At 36.4% G+C, this 11,844-nt stretch overlaps 1 protein-coding gene across 1 annotated transcript; it reads right to left on the bottom strand.

Annotated features, from left to right (window-relative positions):
• Window positions 1-5,553: 5,553 nt before the first annotated feature.
• LOC110315285 (putative vomeronasal receptor-like protein 4) lies at window positions 5,554-6,599 on the bottom strand. Its single transcript, XM_021189373.1, has one exon. It carries the CDS (start codon window positions 6,549-6,551, stop codon window positions 5,640-5,642), a length of 912 nt encoding a protein of 303 aa, XP_021045032.1. The 5' UTR covers window positions 6,552-6,599; the 3' UTR covers window positions 5,554-5,639.
• Window positions 6,600-11,844: the final 5,245 nt, after the last annotated feature.

Raw genomic sequence — 11,844 nt, 5'->3', positions numbered from 1 at the left:
AGGAAGAACAACAATATCACCGAACAGACCCCCCAAAATCCCAGGGACTAAACCACCAAACAAAAAGTACACCTAGAGGGACCTGTGGCACAAGCTGCATATGTAGCAGAAGATTGCCTTGTCTGGCATCAATTGGAGGGGAGGCCCTTGGTCCTGTTGTGGTGCCATGCCCCAGCACAAGGTAGTGCTAGGTTGATAAAGCAGGAGTGTGTGAGTGGGTGTGGAAAAACTTACATAGACGCAGGAGGAAGTAGAGAAATGGATAGGGGGTTGTGGAGGAGAAACTGGGAAAGGGGATAACATTTGAAATGTAAATAAATAAAATAATAAATTAAAAGTTAAAAATGATGCACATATACCAATATTAAACATACACACATTCAGGAAATTTTTACCTGGGCCAACGTGTTCAAGGTTCTTTCCCACTTTCTCTTCTATTAGATTCAGCGTACTTTGTTATATATGAAGGTCCTTGGTCCAGCTAGACTTGAGCTTTGTACAAGGAGATAAGAATGGATCAATTTGCATGCCTCTACATGCAATCTGCCAGTTGAACCAGCACCATTTATAGGAAATGTTGTCTTTTTATCCACTGGATGGTTTTAGCTTCTTTGAAAAAGATCAAGTGACCAAAGGTGTGTGGATTTATTTCTTCAATCCTATTCCATTGATCTACCTGCCTGTCTCTGTACCAATTCCATTCGGTTTTTATCACTATTAATCTGTAGTAGGGCTTGAGGTCACAGATGGTGATTCCCCAGAAGTAATTTGATTGTTGAGAATGCATTTTGCTATCGTGGGTTTCTTGTTTCCATCTTCTGAGGTCTTCTTCAATTTCTTTCTTTAGAGACTTGAAGTTCTTGTTGGACAGATGTTTCACTTGATTGGTTAGAGTCACACCAAGATACTTTGTATTATTGTATTATGAATGGTGTTATTCCTCTAATTTCTTTCTCAGACTGTTTATCATTTGAGAAGAAGAAAGCTATTAATTCGAGTTAATTTTATATCCTGACACTTTGCCGAAGGTTTTATCAGCTGTAGGCATTCTGTCCTGGGTTTTTTGGGATCACTTATGTGTACTAACATATCTTCCGCAAATAATGACATCTTCACTTCTTCCTTTCCAATTTGTGAGAATGGTTTTTGCTATCCTGGGTATTTTGTTATTCCAGATAAAACTGAAAGTTACTCTTTCTATCTCTGTGAAGAATTAAGTTGGAATTTNGATNGGGATTACATTGAATCTGTAGATTGCTTTTGGTAAGATGGCCATTTTCACTGTGTTAATCCTGCGGATCCATGATCATGGGAGATCTTTCCATCTTCTGGGATCTTCTTTGGTTTCTTTCTTTAAATACTTGAAGTTCTTGTCATACAGATCTTTCACTTGCTTGGTTAGAATCACACCAAGATATTTTATATTATTTGTGACTATTATGAATGGTGTTGTTTCCCTAACTAACTTCTTTCTCAGCCTGTTTATCCTTTGAGTAGAGGAAAGCTACTAATTTGTTTAATTTCTATCCTGTCACTTTGCTGAAGTTGTTTATCTCTCCTGTATTTGGGGGGGGGGCAATTATGTATGCTAATCTATCAACCACAAATAGTGATTTCACTTCTTCCTTCCCAATTTTTATCCCTTTGGTCCCCTTTGTTGCCTAATTGCTCTGGCTAGAACTTCGAGTACTATATTGAATAGATAGGGAAAGAGTAGGCAGCCTTGTCTTCTCCCTGATTGTAGTGTGATAGCTTCAAAATTCTCTCCATTTAGTTTTATGTTGTCTGTTGATTTGTTGTATATTGCTTATATTATTTTTAGGTATGGACCTTGAATTACTTGAATGCGTGTTGTAGTTTGTCAACGGATTTTTCAGCATCTAATGAGATGATCATGAGTTTTTTCCTTTGAGTTTGTTTATATAGTGGATTACTTGATGAATGTCCTCTTATTGAACAATTCTTGCGTTCCTGGGATGAAGCCTACTTGATCATGGTGAATGAAGATTTTTGACTTGTTCTTGGGTTGAGTTTTAAAGATTTTATTGAGTATTTTTTATCAATATTCATGAGGGAAATTGGTCTGAAATTATTTTCTTTGTTGGGTCTTTGTGTGGTTTAGGTATCAGTGTAACTGTGCCTTCAAGAATGTATTGGGTAGGGTTCCTTCTGTTTCTATTTTGTGGAATAGTTTGAGAAGTATTGGTATTAAATCTTCTTTGAAGTCTGATAGAATTCTGTACTAAGACCATCTGGACACGGGCATGTTTTGGTTGGGAGATTTTTAATGCCTGCTTCTATTTCTTTAGAGGTTATGGGAGTGTTTAGATGGTTTATCAGATCCTGATTTAACTTTGGTACCTGATATTTGTCTAGAAAATCAATCATCCATTTCATCTAGATTTTCCAGTTTGGTTGAGTATAAGCTTTTGTAGTAGCATCTGACAATTTTTTGAATTTCTTCAGTTTCTGTTGTTATGGCTCACTTTTCATTTACCACCCATGTCAAAAGTAATAATCTGGAATTCCTCCTGTCAAAAGGGAATGCAGGGATAAACAGTGGAGCAGAGACTGAAGGAAAGACCATTCAGAGTCTGCCCCCACCTAGGGATCTATTCCATTGCAGACACTAAGTCCAGACACTGTTGCTAATGTGAAGAAACATGTGCTATTAGGAACCTGGTAATAGCTGTCCCCTAAGAAGCTCTGCCAGAAGCAGAGCAATGCAGATGCTGATGCATACAGCCAAATATAGGACTGAGCAAGGAGACCAAAATGGATGTGTTAGGGGAAGGTCTGAAGGAGCTGAAGTGGTTTGCAACCCCATAGGAAGAACAACAATATCAACCAACCAGAGCACCACCCCACCCCACCCCAAGCTCCCAAGGACTAAATGACCAAACAAAGAGTACACATGGAGGGACCTATGACATGAACTGCATATGTAGCAGAGGATTACCTTATCTAGCATCGATGGGAACGGAGGCCCTTGATCCAGTTGTGGCTTGATGCCCCAGCATAGGGGAATGCTAGGGTGCTGAGGCGTGATTTGGAGCAAACTCATAGGGGAAGGGGGCAGGGGGGAGAGGATAGGGCATTTGTGGAGGGAAATCTAGGAATGGTAGTAACATTTGAAATCTAAATAAATATAATAACCAATAAAAAACATAAACCAGGAGGCAATTTCAGCCTACTACACAGGCACTGAATTTGGAAACAACCAAGATATCCATCAACAGATAAATGAGCAAAGAAAATGTAATATATTTCTATAGTAGAACATTACTCAGCCATTTAATTAATGGCATTTGCAGGTAAAGGATAAAACAGGAAAACCTCATTCAGAGTTATGTAAGCAGACCTACAAAAACAAACATGGTGTATGTTATTACTTGTATGTGAATTTTAACTATTAAGTCATTCCTAATCAAGCCATAACCCACATAACCACAAGGTTTAGGTATAGGATAAGAGAAGGAGGGGAAGGATTCTCAGCTGACAAACCTATTCCATCTTGAAGCCAGCTTCCATAAAACGTTGTCCTGCTGAGGGTTCCAGGCTGCTCTGCCATCTATTCCTGCTTTGTTAGGGTTCGGTTAGAGAAGACCCCAAGCCCAAGCTTGTAATAAAGTGATCCTGGTACAATTACATCAAAACTGGCTCCCTGGTGGTCTTTTGGTATTCATAAACACTTCCTGGCACAACATTGCATCTCTCTAAAAAGGGAAAATGGAATAGATAGTTATGAACTGATGGGGGTGTGGGTTGAGGCAAGATTATAAAACTGAGAGGAGCAAGAGAAGTGGAAACCCTAATCAGAATATATTATGTGAAAAAATCTTTTCTTCAATAGAAGAGAAACAATGTTGCAATGATAGAGTATGATGGTAATCACTTGTGATCACAGAGCTGGAGAGATAGAGACATGAAAAACACTGAGACTACCATGTTGGTACAGGTCACAGAGAGAGATGCCCTATTAAGAAACAAGATAAATGGCAAATGAAGGACAACAGCCAATATTAACTCCTGTGCTCAACATGTACATATACACACATCCTTCAGCTGTGAACTCACACATACATAAATGGATATAGATACACAATAAACACATTGTACAACATGTCTGTGAATATAAAAATTTATTTGCCAGTAATATTTCAATAAATAGATAAAATGAAGAACAATTAAAGAGACACATGATATGTTCATAACAGACTCACTAAATAATTGTGGTAAAAAATGGAAACTTGCACTCATTGATAAGCAGATATTAGTCCAGAAACTTAGCATATCCAAGATAAAATTTGCAACACACATGAAACTCAAGAAGGAAGACCAAAGTGTGGATGCTTTACTCCTTCTTAGAATGGGGGAAAATCTTGGTCTTGCAAACTTTATATGCCCCAGTACAGGGTAATGCCAGGGTCAAGAAGTGGGAGTGTGTGTGGAGGGGAGCAGGTTTGGGGGCTGGTATAGGGGTCTTTCAGGATAGCATTTGAAATGCAAGTGAAGTAAATACCTAATAAGAAATTGGAAAAAAAAGAATGGGGGAAAAATACCCATGGAAGGAATTACAGAGACAAAGTTTGGAGCTGAAACAGAAGGAAAGACAATCCAGAGACTGCCCCACCCAGGTATCCATCCCATAAACAGTCACCAAACCCAGACATTATTGCATATGCCAGAAAGATTTTGCTGACAGGACCCTGACATAGCTCTCTCCTGTGAGGCTATGCCAATGCCTGCAAATACAGAAGTGGATGCTCACAGTTATCTTTTTGAAAGTACCTAAGGAGCTAAAGAGGTCTGCAACCCTATAGGAGGAACAACAATATGAACTAACCTGTTACCCCCCCACCCCCAGAGCTGTGTCTCTAGTTGCATATGTAGCAGAGGATGGCCTAGTCAGCCATCAGAGGGAGGAGAGGTTTTTGGTATTGTGAAGATCATATGTCCCAGTACAGGGGAATGCCAGGGCCAGGAAGTGGAGTGGGTGGGTTGGGGAGCAGGGTGGAGCAGGATATAGGTGGCTTTGGGGATAGCATTTGAAATGTAAATAAAGAAAATATCTAATAAAAATGCCTTAAAATCCACATTCTTTTTGTGAATCCACATAAATTATGATTAGGGGGAAATATAGCTACCACAAAATAAAATACTTTTGATAAGTGAACAAAAATTAAGAACAAAAGTAAGCTTAAAAAGTGAATGTGAAAAAGGACCTAAGCATCAACGCAATATTTATTATATAAAGAAAATAGGAGAAAAAGAATTTATGAGGAAGTATCAACCTACTGTGTACAATTAACATAAGAACACTCTATTACTTAAAAACAGAAATGTCAAAAGAATGTATATGTGTGATAGCACATTTTATTTAACATCACATGAAGAACTTTGCTTTGCTACTGGAACCATAAAGTCTAAAAAGAATCTCTATTTCAGAAACAAAATGACTGGGGCTGCACAGGAAGCTCCTTTNTGACCAGCTCTATGTCAAGTTCCACNGCATCCCATGACATCTTCTCNCCTCGGTGGACACCAGGAATGCACACATGCATGCACTTTGGCACAACACTTCTACATATAATTAAGAAATTTAAAAATAGCTTTTTAAAGAAAAGAGAAAGCATCTTTTAAAAAAATGTATGGCGATGTTTTGACTCGAGCTTTTTCAGCATAATGATTATTCTGCTATCAAAACTGATCTGTACCAAAGGAGTAATTGTGGGATAGGCGTTCATCAAAAACTTCTGAACAGTCAGGATGACTGAGTCATACATCCATAACAGGAATGAGGTCATTGAGATGATGAAGTCCACCCAGTACATGGCCACAAAGCAAACCACTAGCAACAAGATGGCCTGGGTGGCCCTTTTCTCAGGGGAGGCTCTCAGGTGATTGGCACTGTGAAGATGCTTGCATTGCCTCTGATGTCTGAACAAGATAATCACCATATATGTACTTGTAGTTAGCATGACTCCTACAAGAAATACATCTCTGGAAGTTGTCACTGTTAAAATAAGTCCTCTGATGATGTAGTTCATGGGTAAGAGTGAGCAGTATCTAGTAGCCTTCCTCTGGTTGGTCCCACTCACGTTGGTATAAGCACCAACATAGAAGATCTGGTTACTAGTGAAAGACAAATTGAAGGACCATATACATAAGAAAAAATATATCATGTATTTTTTTAGTTTTTGTTTAAATTTTGCCAACAAAGAGGTACTGGGACTGATAGTAACAGCCTGGAACACACTCAGGAGGCAGGTGATGCACATAGAGAGGCCTCTCATCACTCTGCTTATGTAAAAGGTTGCCTTACATTTGAAGCCATTCTCAATGTTCAGTGACTCAAATATGTCTGTAAGCCAAATATCCCCTCCAGTGAATAACATGATTATGTGAACAAAGGTAAGTTGACAGGACATCATGTCTGTGGACTTAGGTCTGTGACCTAGAATTATGTAAATATAGAAACAAACAAGAAACATATTGGCTAGGACTCCAAGCCCAGCTTGGAAATAAAGAACATTCTTGATTGAGAACATAAGTAGAGATTCTACTCATCTTAAGCTGAGTGAAAGTTTATTTCATATATCTGAAAAAAATAATAGAGCACACATCAAGTTTGTAATACACTAACTGTATTAACATTCTATTTTCAAAACTAATTCTTGAATAGCATGACCCTTTAACTCTTGATCTTACAGACTATACATCATAACCTACATTTCTATGTCTTCAATGTATCTGTTGTATATAGAGAAAAGTATAGATAATAAATACAAACATAGTCATATCTATACAGAATGCTCACTTTGTTTTATGCACTTATAGTGATTCTGGCTTTCTGTTTCTGAAGATTTAATAATATAAGAAACATACAAGCATAGTAAATCGAAGTGTCCTTTTCATTTTAAGTGTCACATTTGGTGGGTAATGACCTATAAGCTGTATGACTGCTCAGAGAATACATCAAGTGAATATGTGACTTTCAGGTGACAAGTGAAATTGTTGGCTGATGTACTGTCCACTGTCACAACACAAAGTCATTTTTTTAGAAATCTCCGAAGGAGAAAGAACTTGGCATCAAAAATTAGTTCCATGAAATCTTTATACAATATAGAATGCCAGCAAGAATCTTTAATACTTTTTAATAACATAGTAATTCATAGCTCTTACCTGATACTCTGAAATAATTTAAATGCAAGAATTCTTATTTGTAAATTAGTTTAGCACAGGAGTAACTGAAGACATACAGATGTTGAGCTTTATAATCTAAGTCAAAAGCCCATTCCCTTAAGATGAAGCAGCAGCAGCAGCAGCAGCAGGAATGTCACTGCAGAGACTGGGGAAACAGTCATACCCAGAGCTTCATCACAAATTCCATGAAGAGAGTTTGGGAACGATATGAATGTTCACTGGAAATTGTGTGTGTGTGTGTGTGTGTGTGTGTGTGTGTGTGTGTGTGTGTGTGTGTGTGTTTTCTGTACAAGACAGGAGAAAGAGAGTAGGAGGGAGACAAAAAGGAGGACGGAGAAGGACAGAAGGAGAGATTAAGAGAAAGAAAACGGGAAAGAAAGGAAGAAAGATGGAGAAAGAGATTATTGGACTACAATGTCTTAGAATAAATCTCAAGTATAATGTGTTTTGGTGCTGCTACTGTTTATTACTGATTAATACATTTAGATTACTTGAGTGATAAACTGATAGTCATATCAAATATGTTCACAAAATGAAATGAACATAAAGGAAAATGCATGTATGTCCTCTATTAGTGGATGACCTGGTCAGATCCAAAATAATCCTGCATAGTGTACCACTGCAGACTTTTAAAGTAAATTATTCAAAACAAAGTAAAAATTCTTTGCAAACATAAACTCATGTTTCTGACAACTGGTTTTTATGATGTCGATACTCTGGGCCAGGATGTTAATGATAGTTACTGGCATTATTTTTTTCGATTTAATTGTCAATAATGTCAAAAATTATCATTCTGTTTCCCATTTTGATTTTTTTATTTGTGTTTGGGTGTATTGGGGGGATCCAGCCAGCCAGCCAGACAAACAGACAGACAGAAATACAGAGATAAGATCTCAACCAAGTTCATACTGACTTCAGTCAAGCCCATGATTCTCCTCCCTTAGTTTTGAAGTGCTGGGACCATAGGCTTGTGCAACCACACTTGTCTGAATTTTCCTTTGTAATCTATATAGATTAGTAACTGATATTCCAGGAAAATAAAATTTGACATCTCATATTCATCACCCACACTTAAATTACTTGGCAGGGTGTGTGTGTGTGTGTGTGTGTGTGTGTGTGTGTGTGTGTAAATTTAAGCAAGCAATTGCATTCTGTTACTGTTAGAGGAAACCTCAGTGATTTTGAGTCTAAATAATTTATGCTATTCAAGGCTTGTAAATATATTTCTCACTGCTAAAGAAAACCTTATTCAATATTATTCAGCTTCAATGCTACAAGTTTCAATTTAGAAAAACCTGAAGTAAGAAAAAGGAGTTCATTTAAATAAAATGACTAAACCCCCTACTGAAAATTACACTGTGTAAGGATAATTTTACCAGCATTTAACAAATGAGGAGAGATTTCCAAATACTATCGAAGAACCTATAAAATATCTACTTTATGAGAAATAATTGCAATATATTAAACAAATTTATGTAGCACATTGAAAATTTATATAAGGTGAAGAGGATTTATACTTTAAAATGTCATTAAATGAAACTTTCCTAAGAATTCATCAGTATATGCAAAATGTAACACACTAGAAAATTACTGATAAACAACACATTAGTTAATCTTTGTTGTATATTCATGGCTTAAGTTTCATATAATAATTGCTTAGAGTTAATAACTTGAGAAATGAGTAAAATGGAAAAATACAAAACACAATTCAAATCCATCAATATTAAAATCGACCTGTGCAAAACAATATATGGTTGTCATATGGTATTCACTCACTAAGACAGCTCAAGTGTTTTGTTACAGGGATGAAAACCTAACAAAGTTGGTCATACCTAGGTGAAACCATGATCTTAGAATTCTTAGAACACACAGTCAATACAATCCTCCATCAGTTAGGCTCCTTAAAAGGTTGAGATGGGTGGGGAATGGAACATGTAGTGTAAAAAATAAATTAAAATTAAATAATTTTTTTAAAAAGATAGAGTTGGAGTTACTTTTTAAATATATGTAAGTGCAGATTCAATATAAAAAGTAATGGGTGTCATTATATTTTCATTTAATATATAATTTTCAATGATCATCTTCAGCCTATTAGCTTTTCCTGTCTCTATCCATCCTTTTGCTTGGCCCTGTCTAATGTCATATAAAAGAGATCAAACTGATTGAAATCTCTATTCTTTTGTTAAAGAATAGAGACATTCCTATGTATGCAAGCATCTCTGGTTTGCTTATGATACAATATAGTTCAAAAGTAAAGTTGTAAGCAGATAATATTCTAAGCATTTATTACAGAATCCTGCTTCACTCTACTAACTACTGCTCTTACTATAATGAAGAGAATTTGAAAAGAATTACTCACCGTCTGGGCCTCCCATAAACATCCTTGTGGAAAGAGGCCCTAACACATAGTTTATATGGAAGAATCTCCCTCTAGACCCACAGTTATTGTGTCATGTGGAGTAGGCATTTTTGACCTTAACATAGTTACAAAGTAGTACCATCAAAAGGAAAAGTGAACTTCCCTAATTCCAGGAGAACAGAAGAGTAGACACAGCTGAGCTCTGTGTTTCCCAAGTGTGAGATATTCTCTCCAGGCCATAACTGAGTGTGGGGATTAACTGTTCCCAGTCATTGTGAAAAAACAAAAGGAAGAATAATAATATCCAATTTAAAAGAATTAGGAAAAGTATATTCCCCAAGGTATCCATCCTGTTTCAAAAGCATTCATGATGCCCTCCATAGTTAACTGGGAGTGCCTTCAGTGTTTCACCTAGAAATTAACAGCTCTTTTGAGAAAATTAGGAAACTGTCACCTCCTCCAAACACACTAAGGGTAAAGGATATTCCTTACCTTACCCTTACATAGAGATATTATTAAATTCTGATATTATATATTAAATTCTTTTACAGGCCACACACGTAGAAGGAAATATGACTGTATTGTAACCAGAAATCAAGCTGTGGTTAAAATTGTAGTTCAATTGGCAGGGTGTAGGCCTAGAAAGTATTGTGTATGTGGGACACCACGAATAAGTCAAATCTTTAAGGTGACAAAGAAGAATTTCAAGTCAATGGCAAACATAAGAAATTCAATAAGATCATAAAAGAAAACTACCCCTAAAACACAACCATATTTATTTAAGAAAACACAAAACACAAGAAAAATCTAAGAGTACAAGATTTCAAGCACCTTATAGTTAAAACACTAAGTATATAAAACAGAAAACAAACCCCTCAAAAAAGGAGAATTGAAAGCTCAAAGCAAGAAGAGCCTGCAGCATTACATACCAAATCCTTAATGACAACCAATCTAAAATGATATGCCCACCAGTACTACTTCTATGAATAAAGAACAGTTTTCCACGATATAGACAACCTTAAAAAATTATATTCCACAAATTAAACCTAAAGTAGTACAGGAAGCATTATTTGGAACTGAAGAGAGGAATGAACACAGCAGACAGAGGAAAAATATGAAGCCATAAATATCAAAACAAAAGTGACCAATAAGATCACAACACCAAAAATCAACAACATGGTAATCAAAACTAACACACACTTTGCAATAAAAATTCACACAAGTGGCCTCAATTCTCCACTCAAAAAGGCGAAAGTGAATGAATAGATCAAAAACCAAAACCCAGCTGTCTGCTGCCTACAAGAAACACATCTTAGTTTTAAAGATAGGCACTAACTTTAAGTAAAGTGATTGGTAAGAGTACTCAAGTCAAATGGAACAAGGAAGAAAGTAGGAATTGCTATCCAATGTCTACCAAAATAGATCACATTCCCACAGAGATTAAAAAAATCAATGGCAACATCAAAGATTAAAGAGGTGCAGAAGTAATAGCTATTCCAACAACTCACTATACATTATTGGGCCTGTAGAAAAAAACAAATAGAAAATCTGGAGTACAGCATTAATTCATAAAGAATTACTGTTGACTATGATGAACCTAGTGTGCAAGTTTTTCCAATTGCACTTAATCTAAGAGGGTATGATTTATTTTCTGCAGGCAATTAATATATTTCCTGATGCCTGTAAGCTGATAGTGACTTCAAAAACACTTTTAAAAATAGTTGATCACAAGATCCAATAAAAGCAATGAGTTTTCATTTAGCAATGCCAGGAGTAAATCTTAATAATTCTACCTCAAAGTATACTAATTTACCATCCCTATATCACAAATTAGTTCAAAGGAATCTTAATTCCCTGAATCTTGCTCAAGATATCATGCTGGTTCTCTACATTGATTACAGTATGTGACTTGGACCAGAGAAGCAGAAAGTAACAACATTTTGGATCTTAAGGATAAGACACATGCATACTAGAAGACTGGAAAATAATTCAACCCAACTTCAATAACTTCCTACCTCAGTGAAATTTCTAGGGATTCAGTGGTGTGGTTCATGTAATAATATCCCATCTAAGGTACAATATAAATAGCTGTACCTATTCCCTATTAATAAAAGGAAAGAAACAGAAATGCTTACTGGGCCTATAAGATTCTGGGGACAGAACATTTGTCACTTGGATGCTTTCCTTTGGCCTTTATACAAAGGAAGTTGGAAAACTGTTAGCTTTGAATAGATCTGCATTAAGAGAAGACTCTTAAATCCATACTATGTGGTAGGTTG

Source organism: Mus pahari, unplaced genomic scaffold (assembly GCF_900095145.1).
Source record: "Mus pahari unplaced genomic scaffold, PAHARI_EIJ_v1.1 scaffold_12229_1, whole genome shotgun sequence".
NCBI lineage: Eukaryota > Metazoa > Chordata > Mammalia > Rodentia > Muridae > Mus > Mus pahari.
This window is presented reverse-complemented; position numbering and strand designations above follow the sequence as displayed.